Here is a 21,494-nt window from a genome sequence, read left to right as displayed (position 1 = left end):
GAATGCAGTGCTCAGTTTCATGTGACATATAGATACATAGCAGCAAATAGTAAAAGAAAAAAGACAAAGGCAAAGAAGAACAGGAAAAAAAGAGGAAAACAGAATAATGGAAAACAGGGAACATACCTGTATCTAGTCACAGGAAATGCTGGAGCTGCAATAAGACAATGTGTGATACTGTGATCTCTTGCTCATGGTTTATACGGAGATAGATAGATAGATAGATAGATAGATAGATAGATAGATAGATAGATAGATAGATAGATAGATAGATAGATAGATAGATAGATAGATAGATAGATAGATAGATAGATAGATAGATATTCATAAGCACTGCTTTTCTCTGTCCAGCTGTCAAGTGAAAATGGATCTCATGTTGTTGACTTTCGAAGGGCTATATGGTGACATATGGTGTATACAAGCTGAGACACACATGCATATGCATACATAAACATGCTAGATCCAGGGTGTGACACAAAACCGTTAATAAAGATTGGCCATTTGTCAGCAGTAGCTGATTTAACCACTCTGAGTTGAAATAATATAATCTCTCTCTCTCTCTCTCTCTCTCTCTCTCTCTCTCTCTCTCTCTCTCTCTCTCTCTCTCACACTCCAATGCTCTGCATGTAGCTTATTTTAACTGAAAAATAATCTTCTTGATGTGAGCAAGTGTTTTTTTTTTTTCTTCTGACTCCTCCCTCTGTCCAGGGTAACCATGAATTCTCTGAAGGAGGGAACACACTACAAGAAAACTGAGCAAAACACAAAAATCAGAATTACCAAGCGTGTGTGTGTGTGTGTGTGTGTGTGTGTGTGTGTGTGTGTGTGTGTGTGTGTGTGTGTGTGTGTGTGTGTGTGTGTGTGCGCGTGCGTGCATTCATACCCTCATACTTGTGTCCACACGTACAGTATGTGTACCTTGCCACTGGGCTGTGTGTGTTGTTTCTTGCACACATGTGTTTTTGTGGGTGTTACCTCACCTTCAGGGCAGATGATTCATTACAGACAAGCCATGGGGTCTGGGGCCCTGCAAGGCTGTTGTCATGGAAGCAAGTGGTGAAAACAGCAGATCTCCTTTCAGTATCATCTTCAGATTGTTGGGACATTGACTTACTGTTCTGTGTGAGATTTACTTAATTTCTTATGCCTGTTTCATTAATGATGTGTGTCAGTGTGTGTCCCCTTGATCAGCTATTGATTTATTACTTGGATATTAAATAAAAACCTTTTAAACACAGATATTTGATAGCATTTTTTTTTTTGGTCCAACCACTGCTTCTATAAAGCAAAACATGTAGAAAAACCACATGGAGCTCTGAGTATGCATTCTTGTATCCCTGCTTATACACACACAAATCTTTGTGACGAATAATGCAATGAATTTTCACACTGCATTAATTCCCACTCTCCCTGACACCCCATGACCCAAATGCATGTTGACACATATGATTGATTTTATTTACTGATTTGTGTTAAGCATCGCGCCTCTCTTTTTCTCTTTTTCTGACCTTGGAAAAATGATTTGTATTTTTTTTAATGTCTATATGAAGCATAATTTGTTGATGTATGTGAAGAAACAAATGTTTGATTATATTTTCAGATTGTGACACGCAATAGCCTTTTCTTTGTATCATTTGACAGCCTAGAATATTTGACGAATGAAGACATCTCGAGGAAATTGCAGGTAGGCTTTCAGTGATGCTGACAGACTGAAGTTATATTTATTGAACTGAAGCTCAGAAATGAAAGATGACATTTCTCAAACTGTCTATAACCATGACAATTCAGTTGGTTGGCGGGTGATGGATAAACTAAGGAAATAGTGTGAGATAAACAACAGATGACAGGAATGAGATAAGATGTGGTTAGCCCTTTCGGTCTCGTCCTCTAAAGTTAGTAGCGGTGCTTCACAGCGATACCAAACTATTCTTAAATGTCTGTGGAAATGAGGAAGCTTACTCATTATCAGGCCTGAATTCATGTTATAGTTGGACGACAATATCTCAGTATGCGACTGTCAGTTGGCTTGAGATGGAAGCACTGACTTGGCTGTACTGTTTACCTGTTCTTCACACTGAATAGATGAGCCTGAATCAGTAATGCCACGCTGAGAGGATAAATGTGAGCCCCAGTAGGCTCCAATCCCTGGTCCAGATCCATCATCTTTATTTAATATTCCTCTAAGACTCATTTTTTTATCTCATAAACATAATCTCTGCTATAATCTCATCTGGCTCCCAGTATTATCTATTTGGCTGCGTAAATTGCTGTGTATTCATCTATCCTTTTATCAGATCCCTGTCGCAACTCTGAAAATGCCTGTGGTCTCTCTTTCCTGTCATGATTGTTAGATGCAGTCTTATCGGGATGGAAGCGAAGCGATATTGACAGACAGCAGGACAAACAGTGTGCACGGAAGTGGCATGAACAGACACACCTTGGTAAATGTCAACTTTAATTGGATGCCTATTGTTTACATATTGCCTGTCATGACCAAATAAACAGCACCACTTTCACCAATGACAGGATGTGAAGCTGATGAACACCTACAAGTAATGAATTTAGCCGTGTCCGCTATCAAACAGCTGCTCAGGGAGGACACATACCAAATCAACAGTGAGCTGGAGGACGCCACGGTTTTGCAGCTTCTTTTTTTTTGTTAAGCGTATTAGCTCATTCTCCTTGTGTCACATCTACTTCACCTTCCCATTAGTGTAGCTTGGCGGAGGAGGAGGCTTTAAAAAAAATCATGCAGAAGTCAGGCAATCAAGCTTTTTTTTTTTTTTTTTTAACGTCTGCCTTTTTTTCCTGTGGATAGCAGTGGTGGGTTGTCTGGCTCTTCACTAATGTTTCTGTACTATATCATCTCGAACACCTTGGGACCGATTAAACTTTACATAGCCAACATCATGACAACTCCAAAATATTGCAAGTTCCTCAGAGATTGCAACTCAGAGCAGCAGTATGCAAACCAGACGTCTTCCTGAAAAGTGAAAAGAATATCCAACAAAGTTAATATCCTAAAGGGTTTCCACATTTGCTGGCTGTGGCGCTTTTCCAATTTCCATAGAGCTGTAGGCACTTGTTTGTCTCAAACTTTTCTTCATTTTTTTTTTTTTTTCAGATAGAGTTGAAAGCTTTCAGAGCAACTATGTGACATTCAATTATTCACAACCATCCATCTAAGAGTACGACTCCAGGAGGAATACGGGCAGCTCAGTGACAGCTGGATATCTTTAGCTGTGGGGGTCGTGTCATGCAAAAATCTCCAAGGGCGCTATCTTTTGGAGGGAAATGTTTCTTTGGCTGCCTTTAAAAATGGTGATTTATTGCTGTGAAAGTCAGCACTTATATTGTCGCTTGCACACCAGTAGGGTCGTCCCTCATGTGGAAGTGACATAAGAAATCACCGGCGGATGCATCTGGAGGGAAAATAAGCAATAGTTTGGCACACTGACCTATTGATGTGAACCCAGTGCAGGTAAAAGATAGGTACAAACCAGATTACAGCCACACAGTCCAAGTGGGAGGGATTAGTGGGCATTTGAAAGAGAAGAAGGGAGCGGGTTTAGCAGGATGAGCGAAGAGGAGAGGAGAGAGGATTACGGAAGCCAGAGCCTGGATCCTAAAATAATCCTCTCAGTATACTGGGCAGTAGGCAGTGTAGGGCAAAAGCCAGTTCAAGCTATTAAATTGTGATGCAATCATGCACTGGAGCTTCAAGGTAAATAACACTATATTACTACTATAAGCAGCATAGCCTACACTGGTGTTCCTGCTGTGAGGATGAGAATTTGCTCTTTCGTTTCACTTTCTGTAATACATCACATACACAGTGCACACACACACACACACACACACGCACACGCACACGCACACGCACACGCACACATTCATTCCATCTGGCTTAATCTGGAAAGCTGGTTGAGAGTTATGTGCCTGGATGCGAAGCTCTAAGCTCCGCCTTCTTTCCATGCTCCATGTTCTAATTTGGATATTGTCATGGTTACATAAGATTCAGGGTCAGGAGGTCAGTGACGTTGCAGGCGAACACCGGATGGATGTGAGGCTGCTTCATGGTAACACAGTGAGGGACGTAATATAACTAAAAAGAGATGTCAGATGAGGACCGGGAAGGAAACAATCAGACTGACAAGACCATGTAAATAGGAGGAAGGGGAAGTTTACAGCTGCAAAATATAACAAACAAAAACTTACTGCACTTTCCCAGTATTGTATTTTCAAACTGTGCATTTAAGGAAAACAATATATTATCGTTCTATGTGGTAATGTATTTACTTTTCTTGTCTGGAGCAGCTACTTTTTTTTTTTTTTTTTACAGAAAAGTGTGCAGACAATAAAGCAATGTGTGACCACGGAGCTTACAATAGGTGGTGTTGTGAGACAGTATGAGCCGTCATAGCGCCGACAAACACGGTAGTCAGTGGAAAAAGACAGTAGGAGACTCACCACGCATGCACAGTAGAAAGACGAGAGAGGGAGGGTATAAAAGCTCTGCGTTGCTCCACTAACCTACTTACCATAATCTCTCCCTTCTCCTGATTTCATAACTGTGCCCAACTTATGTGATACACCGGCCATCTTGCCTACAGCTGAAAATCAATCATTTTCATCAGCACCGTTATTAATGGCTCAGGCTATTCTGTGCCATTGTTTCTGAACACACCGCCACACGCGAACAAAACGACAGGCATGAAGACGTGCCCGGTGAAGACCAATGAACTATACATAGATTGGTGCTAGTGATTCAGAAGGAGAATATTTATAATGCATGTCTGCCTTTAACGCACTGCAGAGCACAACGAAACAAAACACAGTACAACAACAACAACCTGCGCCGCACTTAAATCCTCTACCAAGATTAGTGTTTGTTAATCCTGTGATATAATTAAGAGTTCCAGCTCAATGAACACTGAGGACACAGTCTTCCTTTTTAAGCCCTGTCCACACGACAGCGCCGATTCATGTCACCGTATCATTTTTGGTCCATCATCCAGACGGCGTGGCGCTTTTGGGGCCCAAAAACGGCGTTGTTTTGAGAACGGTTTCCAGAGTAGAGACAAGAGATTGTTTGGCTCTCGTGGACAGGGCCTTAATCTGTTATTTACTGCGTAATGACGGAGAATACTACAGGAACTTTTTCACAGAAAATTCTATAAAGGAAATGTCTATAATTGAAGGCAGAGCTAACATAGTTTAAATGTTCCACTTTAACAGTGAACTTTAAAGTGTGAGTCAATATTTGATTTATTAGTGTTTCAACAGGTTGCATCATTATATAGTCCAGGTGTCTCTAATTTAAATTGATAACTAGTTAACTTGCAGGTCCAGTCCTGAAAAGTTGGAAATTCAATAATGCGCAGATCAATTACACACTGCAATGGGGAAGGATGCAAAATACATATCTTTTCAAATATAAATACTAAACTTCTCAAAACATATCTGTCATTTATGGATGTATTCAATTCAATATATTTAAATTTTTATCTTAAATATTTTGTCCAACATCCCAGCCAGAGTGACATGTGAGCAGCTGGTGTCTCTCTCAACTGACAATGAGCAAACAGCAGAGTTCACTTGGAAAGGTCAGTTGTTCATCACAGGGCTCACCCACCCATGTATTCACACCTAAAAGATAAACTGACTGATCCACACAGGAACATAAAGATCACATAGACTTACAGTAGCACAGAACTAGTGGAAATGAATTCTTGCCTGGGTTCCTGCGAGAAGGCAACACTAACCATTGTGATACTCAAGTAGTGCCTTTAATATTGCACTTAAGATTATGAAGTTATCAATTTTTCAAAAACAATAACCCAATCCGTTTTCCTACAGTTGGTCAATTATTACATAGGATGTCATAATAGCATAATGAAGTTCATTTAAGGTGGGAGCTGCCTCTGTGAGTCACTGCTTACACATTCAAAAACAATATTATTCCTTGAGGCTGGTGATATATTAAAGCCTTCAGTCCAATGCTTATTGCTTATATGAAAAATATATATACCAAATCTACTTTTATTTAATATTTGTACTTTTTACTTATTTTGTCCTGAGATATTAAATCCCCTCGGGATGAGAAATAAAAGCTGTGGTCATCAAATAAGTACTTATCTACTTTATTGCCTATCTCTGTGGCATCAAGTTAAAACCATTAGTTGATAGGTTTCTTCAAGGAAACTCAAATGCATCATTTCGATCTGTGACATTGAAAACAGAATACCTGGACAAAGGCACAAAGCCAATCACAAGTACAGAGAGGACATAAAAACTCCACCAAGGCCCAGACTAAAACTTGATGTTCTCGTAAAAGATTCTTTCAGTTATCATAGATACATGTTTTTATATCTTGGATCTTTGGTGAGCCAAAGCATTGAATTGGCTTGTATTTGTGTGTTCTTATTGTTTTTCTTGTTGTTGTTTTTTTTTTATGAAGACCGCATCTTGATGTGTTCGTTGATAACACATTTTTGGAGGGTAAACAGTGGGGAAAGGAAAAATTAAACACTGCTGCAGATTAAAAAAAAATAAATAAAAAAATTCTAAATTAATAAAAACAGAAGTCTGCAAATCCCCAAATGAGCGCTTGTAATTGAGTAGTTCCCACGCTGGGTGACGGTCGGTCTGCACTGACACACTGCCACACTTTCCCACGCACGCGAGAACCTCCTTAAAGCGCGCGCGAGGGGGGTGGAGTGTGCGCACGCGCGCGCGTGTGAGCTCACGGGGCACGAGGCGGGCGGACCGAGGGCTGAGGATCATGTGTAGTCCACGCGCCGAATCTGGGTTAGAGCGAGACGCGGAGCGAGAAAGAGCAGGCAGAGGAAGACCCGCTGCGGTGTTGTTTTTGTAGGCGTGCGCTTTAATCACATTGTGAGCAGCTCGCACATAGTCAGCACGCGCCGTTGCTTCTATTTAATTATAAAAGTCTGTCCGTTTGCAGAAAAGCTAGAAAAGCCCCATATGAGGATTTGTTGTCGTTACAGTTTTCAGCGGCTCCTCTTCGGAGCGAAATCGTGCGTCTCGCGTTCAGCCTTTCCGGGCTTTATTTCCACTCGGACTTTCATGACACGACTCAACTAGACTTCAACGCAAACATGAGAGGTGAGTTGGTGGTTGTTTTGTTTGTTTTTTGTGTGCGTGTTATTCCATTTGTTTACTATTTTGTTAAATTTCTCGGCGACAACAGAGAAGGTTTGTTGTTGGTTTGTTTATTATTTGTTGCAACTTTCGGGTTGTCTGTGCGGTGAAGGCACTTGTTTGAAGCGGAGGCTGAAAGTGCGTCCACTGATGACGCGCTTTGAAACAGACACCAGGTTTGACCCCTAAGTTACGTAAAACTGAATTTTAATTCTTTATAAAGTGTAAATGTGTCTCACGGTTGCTCCCAAAGTTGACGTTAAGATATTAATGTTCCTTAGATGACAGAAATAGTGTTTAGAATGTGTTATTTTAATTCCAAATTATAATAATAAAAATAAATAAATAAATTTAAAAAGCGTTTCTGGCGTCTGTCAATATGGAGTGCACTTATTGTGTGCAGATTCTTAGTATTTTGAAGAAACGAGTGCGTTAAAAAGGTCTAAGACTTTATTTTCCCCGGTGAGCAACTGTGGTTATGTAAGAGAACGAGAGAGAGAGGAAGGGAGGTGGAGAGCAGAGTGATTCATAGGCTGTCAAGCCGCATGAAAATCTGCTGGCAGGATTTGTTTACACTGAAAAAGAAGTTGCATTTACTTGTTTTTATATGCAATAGTATTTCAACCCTCTATTAAAAACACTTATCAACCATAAAAAATATATACCAGTTTATATATTGGTATTCTACATCCAATAGGGAGTCTGATTTAATGGACTTAATATACGATCTTGTTAATTGTGCTTTGGGCTACAGTTTCAGGAAGTCCATCAGCTAATGTGTATTTGTTTTCTTAATCAGTAGTGTGACGGTCGGTGTGTGTGTGTGTGTGTTAAACATTGGGGGAAGAGAGAGAGGTGGTCCATTGACCTACTTATGTCATTGAAAGTGTGTGTGTGTGTGTGTGTGTGTGTGTGTGTGTGTGTGTGTGTGTGTGTGTGTGTGTGTGTGTGTGTGTGTGTGTGTGTGTGTGTGTGTGTGTGTGTGTGTGTGTGTGTGTGTCCAGTCTGTCTTCATAAGTGATGAAAATATGAGGATTTTTTTTAAATCAGTTGCAAGGAAAATATCCTCTTTGATCTGCAGTTCAAAAGAAGAGCATGCTCACATTTTGTTGTTGCTGCTGTTTGTACCCTCAAATATCCTGCGATGTAAAATGCATCTGATCTGCAGACAAATGTCAAGTAATACTTAAACATGTATATTTTTCAATTGTCTAATTTAACCAATTTGTTTTGTGTTGTTATGTCGGACCATTACGTACTGCTGTCACAAGCAGGATATGGGCACAGCAAGCCTTCATTTAACTGTGAAACACAGCAGGGTTCGGTTAAGCTCAGCTTCCTCTGCCAGCTATGGTTACTTACATCAACCAGAGTTTACTTACTCCAGTCAAGCATGGTTCATCAATCTGATTCTGTCCAATAGCCACGGAGGTTGACACATGTAAGTAAGTAAAAGAACATGAGTAATGCTGTATTAAAAAAAAATGTAAGTCGGAGCTCAGAGAGGAAGAATGGACTCCGATTTTCTGCTTCCTTGTTATATAAAGTTAAAAGCTACAATTATTTCTTAGTTTTAGAGGCGGTCATAATGTTTAATCATTTGTATGAAGACGTTATCAATAAAGAGCGATGCTGGGTAATCAAATCAACTTAAAAAAAAAAAAAAAGCAGTCTTAAATGGATGTTCTGAGCTTCTGTGCTCTTTGTGGTGTACAGAGATGCAGCCTTAGAAGACTGTGTTGGAGCTCAGTTATTCCAGGATCAAAGGTATGGCAGTACAAACCAAAGGCTGCTCTGTGCTCTCCAAGGACACTGCTGTGCTGAGATCAGCCTCTAAGCCACTATCTGTTGAGCGTGCAGCCTTGGGGGGGTGGGGGGGTTCACAGCAAGTTACAGTATGTGTCAAGGTGCCCTTTTTCTTTGACAATCCCACCCTAAGATTCTATTCCCTATATCAAAAGCTTCACCTCCTCACGCAATCTGCACATTGCCGTACTGATTAGATGTCACCATGCATCTTTGCATTGTCATTAGCGACGTCATGTTTGAAGTTACTCTTCAATATTTACCATAACTGAGTTGCATCCAAATGTCCTGTAAATTTGAAAAAAGAAAAAAAAAATCTGGATATGGATAGTTTAAACATGTATGAATATTTTTTTTAGTAAAGATGATTGTGATTTCTATAGCATAAGCTTGAACTTGATCTAGCGGCTTGGAGCAGTACGTTAAATTACGTGCTGCAAAGCAAATTCCTCAGTCTTGATCTGGTTGTGTTGCAGAGGCCCACTTGGGTCTGGTCTGGGAGCAGCGCGCAGTAGCACGGTCAAGTGAATGCACTTTATCTTTTCTGATCAATGGCGCGGCACTACAGGGGCCACACAGTGTGGGGCCTGGTTTCTTGGCAGACACAACACTCTTGTTTATTATGTGAATACAAATTCTTAGTAGAGGGAGGAAGAAGCATTCTGCTAGTTAAATCACATGGGCCAGTTGTTTTTTTTTTTTTTCCAACTATCAAATATCTATACTTTGAGGTGAGAAGAAATGGGAATAGTAAGCAGGAATTACTTTAAAAAAGGAAGAAGAAGAAAAAAGGAGGGTTTTAGTCCCCTAGATCTGACGTGTGTGTGTGTGTGTGTGTGTGTGTGTGTGTGTGTGTGTGTGTGTGTGTGTGTGTGTGTGTGTGTGTGTGTGTGTGTGTGTGTGTGTGTGTGTGTGTGTGTGTGTGTGTGTGTGTGTGTGTGTGTGTGTGTGTGTGTACAGACAGGCCTGCACACTGCACAGAATGTACAGTATTTCCCCGACATAGCTTCCAATTATAGGTAGGTTTTATGTTACTGCTCATTTTACGGTGGTTGTCTGCGTTGTTTTGCCAGCAAAATCTCAAAATATTCAAACAAAAGCATCATAGCTGAGCTTTTCATTTAAACTTATTTCTGCTGGTCATTCCCGAACCCTGGTTTCTGCTCAAGGAATCTCCTGAATTTGGAATGCATTTTTAAAGGGCTCGGGGTTAGTTTGAGGCCATATTATACTACCTGTGCTCTCTAGGTAGGTCAGTGAGAGGAGAAGAGGAGGAAAAAAAACCCAATTATTACTGCTCACGAAAACCGAGGTTGTATAGAAAACAGGTGTCCATCGGGGCCCTGCTTTGAAAAGTATGCAGGAAGAGAGCAGGAGGCTTCAGAGGGGAGCAGGACTTTCTATTAGTTAACAAACTACATGTCAAAAGTGGCGCATCAAGGCATTCTGTTGGTAAACCGTTGTCATGGTTTTCTGCACAATTTATGATATACTGGGACCTTTTCTGGCACACGTGAGTCATAAACTCAATCCGATTTAGGTTAAATATACATGCCAGGTAAATGTAAAGCACCAGGTAAATAGGACCCTTGGACTGTTTGAGTAGCTGGCTTGGGGGGGGGACAAAGTCCAAAGTTACTGCAGTGTTGCAGCTCAGGTGATGAAACAAGCATCTCAAAGACACACTGACTGTGTCCTGTCTTAAATCACCCTTGTGTGTCTGTTTAAAAGTTAGCATTGACTGCCTTATACAAGTTTAAGTGTTTTACAAAACATTTACATAACTCACTTTCAATAAAAATGTCATTTTTATTCAATTTAAGTTATGCATGTTATTTAGTCACTCTGCTATAAGCTGATATAATTCATGTAATTAGCCGATATAATTAAATTTTTCAAAGTTGCATGCTTCTTGTTCTCAAGACCAGTTTGTCTTTGAACAAGGATTAGTAGTGTTCTCAATAAACTACACCGAGAAGAAAGCGGCTCTTGTCCGGACTCCTGCTTCTTTGCAACATGCCTCAAAATTAGTGGTTGCATGTTTGACTGCGTTCGCTCCCTCAGTAGAGCGCGACGAGTGCTCAGCATACACTTATTTAAGAATCGGCACTGTGCATTTCACCCCAAGGTTGTCATCTGCACAACATGTATTCGCCGATAGACCAGGACGACAGGAGGGATTGCTGCTGCTGCTGCAACAGAGTAAAAATAGACTTATGGTGCAACTCAAACACTGCTGAAATTTCACTCAAATACTTGACATGCTGCAACATGTTATAAGCTACTATTAGCAAAGCCCTCCTCCTTTCTTACTGTACTACATGATTTTTGAACCATGTCCAGATGTTGCACAAGTGTTGAAACCTCCAGTTGGGGCCACTTCTCTTTCCTTCCTAGTTTCATGTGGTCATCTGGTTTCTTGCTGTAATTAAACCTCACACTGTTGCCTTTGTCAGCCTGAAGCAGGGACCCGCCCTCCCTTTTACCTGAGATTGTGTGAGATTTTGTTCCACCTTCAAACCTGCAAGGAGTCAGATTGTGTTCCTTGTGAGTCTGCACCCCATTTTCATTCGCTGAATGGGAAACTGTGTCAGTGGAGCAGCTCCTGTTTGCCGGGCTTGACTGTGGCACTCAGCTGACTGGCAGGTGAGGCAGCGAGTCACAGGCAAAGCCTCTCGCTCGGAGTCCAATAGGAGGGTTGGAGGGTGGAGGAGGATCGTCACACTGTTGCCAAGAGAACCACCTTTGAATGAGTGTGTTGGTGGAATGCGGCCAGACGGCAGTTATATAACAGACTGAAGGGAGGGGGTGAGGCTCTGAAGGGGGAGCGATAAAGGGAGCAATGGAGAAAGGGATTTTTTTTTTCCATTGCCCTTTATTTATTTATATCTCTCGGTTGCGTTTCGTGAACCATTGCACTACAGCAACCCAAGGTACTCGAGTCTGAGTTCTCCATGACAATAAATGATCTCAACATTTAAAAATGGGGAAGATTTTTTTTTTATCCTCCCTGAATCAAGATTCTTAGTCACTAACCTCTTTTGCTGCGTGTGACGCATATTCCTCCCCACGCACAGCGACTTATTTCATTAGTTGGTTGAGGGGAGTTTATAAAGGCCGCTTTAGAAAACAGCAATTTTCCGAAGGGCAGTTGAAGACCAGTTTTCAGTGATTTATGGGTTACTTAATCCTCTGTGTGACCCAGCAACATGGTTTAAGGATTGTTTGGCACAGCCCTTGGCCTCAGACAAATCAATAACCACACACCAGCCTCAATGGTAACGAAGGCAGTTGTTTTGTGCGTGAAAACTGAAGGCCTTGGAGGCTTCGGCATGGCAGTGTGCCTTTGTTAACCTGTTAACATTTTGTTTATCCCTGGAAGAAGAGTGGCAGCGCGAGAGAGAGCTGTGAAACTTTATAACCCTCGGCCTCGGCTAATGCAATTGACCTGCTATTCTGGGCTTGAGGAGGCCCAGCTACTTAGATAAACAGCATAATGAAAAGAACAGGCTGTTCCTGGGTAAGAAGGCTCAGGCTTCTACAATGGACACAAGGTGTATAATGTACAGTGTACACGGTTTCCTTTGTGGTCTTGACACTTCTCTTGTTTCTGCACAGTCCTGTAACAGTATCACAGAGAAGCATCTCATTATCATTGAAACTATTTCAAAGATCGCACAGCATTTGAATGCCATTAAATGAAAAGTATTTCAGGAGGAGTCAAGTGCATTTCCTTGTTCCTTCCAGTAGGTAATAAAATGAGGTAATAACATTAGTTGGGAAACAAAAAAACGCTTTCCAAATGACATAATAATTTTCTAAAAGCTTCTCATTTTATATGGTTGAAGTCTTTAATGGACAGATATTGGCGGTCAGCCTGAGAGTTTATACAGTTTCGTGCACTGAAAATCCCATCCCACCATATTTATAAATGTCCTGTGGTTAAACTGTTTACTTATTTCTTGGCTTTGGGCAGGATTTTCTATATATTTACGAATTTAGCTGGGTTTATGTTGTGTAATAGCTGGAATGGACACAGTCTCCCCACCTGCATCACACTTCCATTCCAGGACATCAGCAGACTGTTCTTTCTTCATTGTTGTTTTGGACAATCTATCATACAGTCTTTGAATAACAAGTTTTTGGATTCTTCTCATCAGATCTGGGAAAATGAAAAAAAAAAATCTTATCATTACATAATAGAGGCAAATAGTAATGAAACATTTTCCTAGTTACATTTTACATTTGTTTTTTTTAAATAATAATCTCATCATACCACCTTTCTTCCAAGTCATCACAACATATTGGCATTTTTTTTACTGTTCTGTTTTTCTGCTTTGTTTTCCTCTCTACAGCTCAAATAGAGGTAATTCCCTGTAAAATCTGTGGGGACAAATCATCTGGGATTCACTATGGTGTCATCACCTGTGAAGGCTGCAAGGTGAGCTTTTAACCATCCTCATCAGTTACATGCAAGCTGAGAACGGGCAGAAGAACTAGTCTCTAAAGTGTGATCATCACATTGTTGATTGTACTCTTGTCAAATTAAGTATTTTCTTTATGACTTACTGCACCCAGCAGGTGTTGCAATACTCATACAGTGCCTGCTTCTGCTTTTCAGGGGTTTTTTCGACGCAGCCAGCAGAATAATGCTATGTACTCCTGCTCGCGACAGAGGAACTGCCTAATTGACCGGACCAACCGTAATCGTTGTCAGCACTGCAGGCTGCAAAAGTGTCTGGCTCTGGGCATGAGCCGCGATGGTGAGTTCAGTTACTCGATCTATATTTAATTAACTCAGAGTTTCCATCTCCCAACTTTTTGCTTATCACAACAAAAGTGTCATTCGATCCCTCCGTGACTTCAACCAAACCCTCTTTTAACGTTTGTTTTTTTTCCTTGCGCTCTGCTTTTACAGCTGTGAAGTTTGGTCGGATGTCCAAAAAGCAGCGGGACAGCCTGTACGCAGAGGTTCAGAAACACCAGCAGTCCCTGGAGTGCGCAGGGGTCGGTGCCCACGAGGACAACAGTGACTTGGCTGACCTCGACCGCGCTTACAGAAGAGGCTCCGGTGCCACGCTCAGTGATCTGGATGACATTACCACGCTGCCGGAGGGCCTGCTTTTCGACCTGCCGCTGACCCCAGAGGATGCAGGTGGAGATTACTGTAACCTGGACATACTGGGTGGAAGCGGAGGCAGCAGCTCGTCTTCTCAGAGTTCACCAGAACAGACCAACTTGGACTTTGCTGATGGCAGCAGCATAAAGCACGAGTACCAACTGTTGCACGATTCTGGACTCTTTTCTCATGCTATCCTCAACCCAGTGCCCGAGAGCTGCTCCCTGCTGGAGATAGGTGAATATTGATCTTGCTGCGCTTTGCTGATGTGATTTTCAAACCTTAGATATCATCAGAAAACCTTTTCATTTAAAACTTCAATGAAAAAACTAAACAAGACTTGTTTTTTTTGTTTTTCATTCAGAATGTATAACCCAGAGTGTGGTGAAGTCCCATGTTGAAACAAGCCAGTACAGCTCAGACGAGCTGAAGAGAATGGCATGGACGTTATATAGTTCAGAAGAGACACGTACACACCAGATGAAGGTAAGGTTACGGTTTATTGAAATTAAGCAAAAAATATGAAAGTTGAACCTCAAGTAATTTTTTCAAGTATTGCTTTCCTCATAGAGAATTTCTGTTTGCTTCTATTCTCTTTCAGTCGGCGGAGGCAATGTGGCAACAGTGTGCCATTCACATCACCAACGCCATTCAGTATGTAGTCGAGTTTGCCAAGCACATCTCTGGCTTCATGGACCTCTGTCAGAATGACCAGATTATCCTACTCAAAGCAGGTCAGTGCATAACGTCAATATACATACACACATGCCCTGCAGGCAAAAAAAAAATCAGCTTTTGCACACATGAGACAGCGGCTGCTATATGTGTTAAACTGTAAACATCTAGCTGTGACAAAGATAGCTGTTGTCAGATGAACAGTATATTACTAGCAAATGGTAACTGACTTCAAAGCATGCCAATATCACATGCTTGCCGGGTGACTCTGAAAGGTGCATGTTGTTCTTCTTGTGAAGAAAGGCTGGCTTTGTATTAAGTGTGCCGCTTCTTCCATTCCACAATTCCGGTCTTTTTTGTGTGTTTGTTTGTTTTTTTTCCTGAAATATGACTTCACATTCCAAATCACATTACCATGAGAGCTTCAGGTGATGGGAATTGTTTCTGATCACATGATTGCAGTCATTACAGCATTACATAAATGGGATTTGAACGGCAGCAAATGTGGGTTGGTCCTGACTTAGAAATGTGACAAAGGTGTTAACTAATCCACACCCTTACCACATCTGCCAACTTTTAGCTGGTATCTCCGGGTGAATGGGTTTGGCAATGTAATTCACTTTCGTGTGAGGTCAAACACGTCCTGTGTACTGCCATAGCAATTAAGCTGTGAAATGCAAAACAAAACATCTCAGTAACATAAAAGCCTTATTTGCATAACCAAATAGGAAAACCATGTCTGTTATGCGCTTGCTTGCATTGGCGCTGTTGCACACACTCTTAATTGTTCTTTCAAATGTCACACGAAACAAACATTTCTTGCATAACAACCACTTAAATGTATGAAACCTCCAACATTTTTCTCATAAAAATCTTTTTATTTTGGTCGACAGGCTGCATGGATGTTCTTCTGATCCGGATGTGTCGGGCCTACAACCCCATCAATAATACATTTCTCTTTGATGGAAAGTTTGCCACTCCTCAACTTTTCAAAGCTCTTGGTGAGTCAGCTCGTTCCCCATCTATTTCTTTAGCTTTCTTTTCTGATTCCAGTGGCAGTGTGAAGGAAGAAGCGTGGAATTTCATGTCAACTGTTTCATGTGCTCAATGGTACTGTTTATTTGATCATTTCCACCCTCTGCTCTTCCTCCCCTAAAGGCTGCGACGACCTCGTGAATGCAGTGTTTGACTTTGCCAAAAGTATGAGCCGTATCCAGATGTCAGAGGAAGAGATGGCGCTCTTCAGTGCGGCTGTGTTGCTCTCACCAGGTTAGATAACACGGCTCCTATTTTAAGGATCTCTTCACACGCACTGTCGGTCAAACTGTTAATCCACAAGTCTATTGAACTAAGAGGTCTTTGTCTGGAACCGGTAAACACAAAGGTTTACCAGCACGCCACAGTTGCTGCACAATATGGATGCACAATGGACAAGTCATTACATTCTTTTAACTAACTTCCTGGGTTATTTTTTATATGCACACGATTCTTCACAACATTGGGGGAAAATAAAATTAGGTTCCAGTGCAATTTACCTTTGGTATTTGGAATCTTTATATCATCCTTTATATCACCATTTGCTCTCTCAAGCAGATGTTGTGTTTATAAGAAATAACTTTCACCGGAGCAGCAACCATTGGCTTGCTGGCCAGTACTTCTGTGTATAATGTAAAATGTTAGAGCTCATGAGCAGTTTGTGTTGGTATGTCAACACTATTAATAACTGCCGCAACATTTGGTGTTTCCTTATCTGCTGCTACTTTCTTGTATTTGAGTAGTTACCATTTGGGACCAGATGCAGGTCCTAACTGGTAGCATAATGATAAAACTGTTGCAATAATGTCACCACCCTCTCCACAGACCGAAACTGGCTGACAGATGTCCAAAAGATCCAGAAGTTGCAGGACAAAGTTTACATGGCTCTGCAGCGCTGCATACAAAAAGACGCATCAGAGGAGAAACTAGCCAAGGTACAAAGCGACTGATGAAAATAAAAATTCGGATTATTTTGTAATAATATGGTATTTACTCTCAGATCTTCTTCTAATTGTTCTTTTCCTTCTGCATTCCAACCCTAGATGGTGGCTAAGCTTCCCGTAATGAGGTCCATCTGCAACCTTCACATCGACAAGCTGGAGTTTTTCCGCCTGGTTCACCCTGAAACAGCATATATGTTCCCCCCACTGTATAGAGAGGTGTTCGGGAGCGAAATTACCTTCCCAGACTCCACAGAGGGCTAGCGCCTGGCGAGTTTGGTTATTTTGCATAATTCAAATGGTGACTTTGAGGTGTAGGGAGAGGAGGAAAAGAAATGTGGCAACCAGCTGAAACGAAACCAACCAGCAGCTTGATGACAATCCTGCACGCTACACTTTAGCATACACTCCTCTCACCTCTGATCTCCCAGTACCGTGGAGTAGCTTTCACTGCCCTGCAAAGCCAGTCCTTTCAACTTAACACTACAGGATCTGCTGCCAGGCAATCAGTGCATCTAACTTGCTTTTTGGGGAGGGTTAAGGAAAAAAACAAACAAAAAAACATTAAAAAAAAAAAAAAACATTTAAGGTGTAGCCTACTTCATTTGTATTTTCAAAGAAATATTTTTCTATCAGAACATCTTCGACTCTTCATTCAGTTGAATTCCTTCTGAATGAAAACGTGACTTTCATTGTTCTCGCAGTTCCTGTAAGCTATTGTTGAATGTACCCCTCACCCCTGAACCATTCAGTGCAGGCAGCCCCTGGCTCCATATAGAATGTACATACTCGCGGTCCTCGTCCACGTCGTGGAGATTTGCAGTAATGATGCCTGTTTCAGCTGTCGGTGTAGTACTGTTTCTTGTTTTTCTTTCTATTTTTTGTTTTGTTTCAGTATTTTGGTAGCACCCATATTTTGCAGTTTTGTAAACATATGAACAAACTGTTTAAAGGGACCATGATCAAACTCACAAGCAGACTGGGGTTTTTTTTGGGGGGGGGTTGTTTTTTTTAACTCTGAATCGTGGGCTGACATTGCCACGCATCTAGAAACTCTTGCACACAGAGCACAAAATAGAACTCTTCTGCTGAAACTGTTGTCGATATTTTTACTAGCACACCCACAGACACTGGTGTAAGTGAGCTCTATATTTTTTTATGCAATCAATGACCTCAGTCCTCATACCTTTTTCCTTTGCAAATGCCACTTAGATAGTGAGAGTCGCAGAGGTATTGTGAAAATATCAGAATATAAACCATGCTGCCAGTCCACAGGGAGACAGAGACATAAAAAAAAAGGCTGAAATGACAAAAATATAATAATCTGGATGATTAGCACTTGGGAGTACCCATTAAATTCTAAAGTCACCCCTTGGCAAACAATTTTATGGGTTCAAAATGAAAATTGCCATCTGTGAAACTCATGCTAAAATGGTCTGAAAATGTTAGGTACACCAAGGGGGTGTACCGAACATTGTAGGACCATCAGTGCATGGAGGCTGACCACTTTGGGGTCATGTACTCAAGAGAATTGTCCAAGCCACCGATACCCAAGTAGGTTCAAAAGACTTGGGGAAAGAAATGAAGAAAGATTTGAGAATGTGAAATCTATGTGTTTCAATAGGTGGCAATAAAAAAGGAAAGCAGACGGGTGGATGATGCAGCTTTTTTTTTTAAGCCTCTGAAACATCCATATTAGGGGATTTACTGGCTGCGGCATCTCTCACCGCTTTTGGGTCGGGCAGATTATACTGTCCAGGGCAGCCGAGGGTTCCTGATTGGAGCATCAACTCTTCTATTTGTGATTTCCAAATCCCTTACTACCTCACCCACTTCAAACACTAATAGGCACAGCAAAGGGTTGACAGAGCCATCAGCTACCCCCCTGAGTTCAGTGTTTCTACAATCATGCTGCAGAAATCCTTCAGAAATGTCCAATAATGGTGAATTTGCCACTAATTACTGTGTAATCAGTAAATGCAAACTTAAAAAGTGAAGTACTGGGGCATAGATGAGCAATTCCTTTCTGACTGCTGTTCTGAAAATCAGCAGCACATGCCTTTAGATGCAGGAAGCACAGGATAGAGCCTGCTCTGACTGAAGCGAAAGTCTCTGGAGACACCTACAGGTGTGTCTCCATAAAGTCTTTTTTTTCCCCCAGAGTTGTGGAACATAATATATTACTGTAGAACTAAAAACTTTCCCACTAAAGGCATTGTGAAATAGATATTGTAATTGGAAAAACAGGTCTTTTTTGTTTTTTGTTTTTTTAATCTTAAGCATTTAAGACAATCACATGATAAGTTGGATGTCTATATTTAAGCTCAGTTTGCTTTGCACTGCTGGGACAGTGCTGTTTGCCATTTACCCTATTATATCACATAGTTTGAAATGGGTTTTACCCTTGCCTTGGTACTTAAGACAGTGGCATTGTGGGATTGTGCAATAATGTCTTTCCCATTGTTCTTAGTATGTTGGGCCTTAGTTGCCATGTACTAAAGTAAATATTTTTGTAAGCGCTCCAGCACGGTTGAGCTTATTGCACAACGAATAATGTGATTTAAAATATAATGAACCAAAAAAAATAAAATAAACCAACAACGTTCCTGCAGATCACCTGAAATGGCCTGATAGCGCTGTCAGATTGTAACAAAGTGTGATACTTTTTTGTGTGTCAATCCTGAGAATGTTAGATATGCTGTTTTCAAATGATTCAGTATATTTAGTGACTTTACAGGCCTGTTAAAAAAAAAAGAAAAGAAAAAAAAACTCTGTCCTGGGGACAGAGCTTATGATCTGCACCTACATTTTGGTTCAGAGTCACTCAGGGAGATAGCTGGGCTCTCTGTCCTACAGTGTCTACAGTTAGTCTAGCAGGACACCTTGCACCAACATAGAAGACCTTTAAACCTTGATCACTGTGTACAGTACATGTTCTCATGAATGTTTGATAACAGAAGTATCAAAGACTTTACCCCTGTCTATCATTATTGCAACACTTTGAGTTTGAGTCATAGATTTATATATATATATATATATATATATATATATATAAAGATATTAGTGTTGGTTTTGTTGTGATTTTTTTTTTTCTTAATTTTTGTCCGTTTATGTACTGTTCTTTTTTTTCTCATCAGTTTAGTGTCCTTTTTGTCATGGAAAGATGTAATTCTATTTTTTTTTTATGAGCGTTTTTAAAGATGTCTCCTTAAAAGTTTCTTCATGATCCTTCTGTTTATTATATTTTCATTCTAAAGACTATTATTAAATCAGTCTAGATTTTAATATGAAATAATTTATGATATGTCTTGGATATAAAGCCCGAGCGGTTTTAACACAGTGAAGTGTTATTGCACAATGGTGATATTATATGTGGATTTGAGAATGTAATAAAAGTCCTTTTACTATATAAAAGTGTCTGTTGTGTATTCCTCATCATTATGTATTTACTTGTATAACAATTGATATTAGTAGCAGTTGGTAGCGAGGAGCTGAAAAGTATTTACAGATAGTTCTATGGAGTTTTTTAATGATACTTTTGATCAAAAAAATACACTGAAATATCCTAGAGCTGTTGCATTATGCATGTTTTTACAAACTCACCCTGACAGCGGTTAATTTGCTAACAGAGTGAGTGCTGTGCTATGTCCTCTACTCTTAAGACGTTTGTTGAAAATCTATGTTTTCCTTTAAAGTTTCACAATGTCCTTGGTGGTTTGGCCAGATTGAACCCTTCTGCAGGCCAATTTTGGCCCACGAGCCTTACGTTTGACATCCCTGTGTTACGAGGTTTATTGAAGGCAATACAAGCTCTTAAAAGTAAAGGGGAATACAAATTTTCATGCCACAGCGTTTCTGAGGCAACAAGTTGACTCAAGGTTTATTTACCGAGATAAGCATCAGACAGTATTAACCTTTGCACAGATGCCAATTAGTTGTTGGTATCTTGTTGTGAATCTTATCTACATCGCTGAGTCTAGTTCTCCTCCTTGAGACAAAGTGTGGTCGAGAGTACGTGGCAAACACATTAGTGTGGAGGTTAGTGGCTCATTATAAGAAACAGAGTTAAAAGAAAGGGAGAATTGCTTCCCTTTAAGTCGTTACCATGTAGTATAGGATTTAACTTCAAATTCCCCCCCAAAAAGGTAACACCATAAATATGTGGAAATATACATACAAATGATTGTATTACATTGTCCTCATCTTTTATTGGTTGTAATATTTACATTGGCATATGCAAAACAAAAACAGATGTATGCAACAAACGATGAATATTCACATTACTGTAATGCAGTAGTATTTGAGGCTAAGTCTTCTTTTATGGTTATATCCAACTTTATATTATAGTCTTAATTTTCTATCTGTTTTTCAGCCAAATGTAAAAATAGAAGCAGGATTTTCTACACGTTCTTCGCGTTGCGTGGGCACTCTGGTTTCCTCAAGCAGTCCAAAAACATGCACCTGATGTTAAAGGTTGATTCTAACTTTCCCAAAGGTGTGACTGTGAGTGTTTGTGGCTGTTTGTCTGTTTGTTCCCTGTGTTGGACTGTGACCTGCCCCCGGGGTCTTTGACGCAACAAGAATGAGATCATAAAATCAATAGATGAACAAAAAGAAAGGAAATGTGTGTGATAGATGATTTACGTTGTTGTAACAAAGCTTGTTTAAGCAAAACATTTTTCATTGCTGAATGGACTAATGATTTCCAACTTTCATCTCATTCACATCAACATAAGCGCAGCAAAATCCACACA

At 40.5% G+C, this 21,494-nt stretch overlaps 1 protein-coding gene across 1 annotated transcript; it reads left to right on the top strand.

The window, feature by feature from the left end:
- Positions 1 to 6,832: 6,832 nt before the first annotated feature.
- On the top strand, positions 6,833 to 20,095 carry rorca (RAR-related orphan receptor C a). Its single transcript, XM_080506240.1, has 10 exons — positions 6,833 to 7,128; positions 13,326 to 13,411; positions 13,592 to 13,733; positions 13,889 to 14,326; positions 14,454 to 14,575; positions 14,691 to 14,823; positions 15,658 to 15,765; positions 15,923 to 16,033; positions 16,625 to 16,734; positions 16,843 to 20,095. Exons 1-10 carry the CDS (start codon positions 7,122 to 7,124, stop codon positions 17,002 to 17,004), a joined length of 1,419 nt encoding a protein of 472 aa, XP_080362366.1. The 5' UTR covers positions 6,833 to 7,121; the 3' UTR covers positions 17,005 to 20,095.
- The last annotated feature ends 1,399 nt before the right edge of the window (positions 20,096 to 21,494 follow it).

This window comes from Blennius ocellaris (genome assembly GCF_963422515.1).
Source record: "Blennius ocellaris genome assembly, chromosome: 12".
NCBI classification, from domain to species: Eukaryota; Metazoa; Chordata; class Actinopteri; order Blenniiformes; family Blenniidae; genus Blennius; species Blennius ocellaris.
The sequence above is the reverse complement of the archived record's forward strand: the minus strand, read 5'-3'. Positions and strand labels throughout refer to the sequence as shown.

What these genes read in the sequence shown, in the direction of transcription:
- rorca (XM_080506240.1), top strand. An exon ending in TCACCTGTGAAGGCTGCAAG is followed by an intron (nt 13,412 to 13,591) that starts GTGAGCTTTTAA and finishes TCTGCTTTTCAG; the next exon opens with GGGTTTTTTCGACGCAGCCA. An exon ending in CAGAGGAGAAACTAGCCAAG is followed by an intron (nt 16,735 to 16,842) that starts GTACAAAGCGAC and finishes TTCCAACCCTAG; the next exon opens with ATGGTGGCTAAGCTTCCCGT.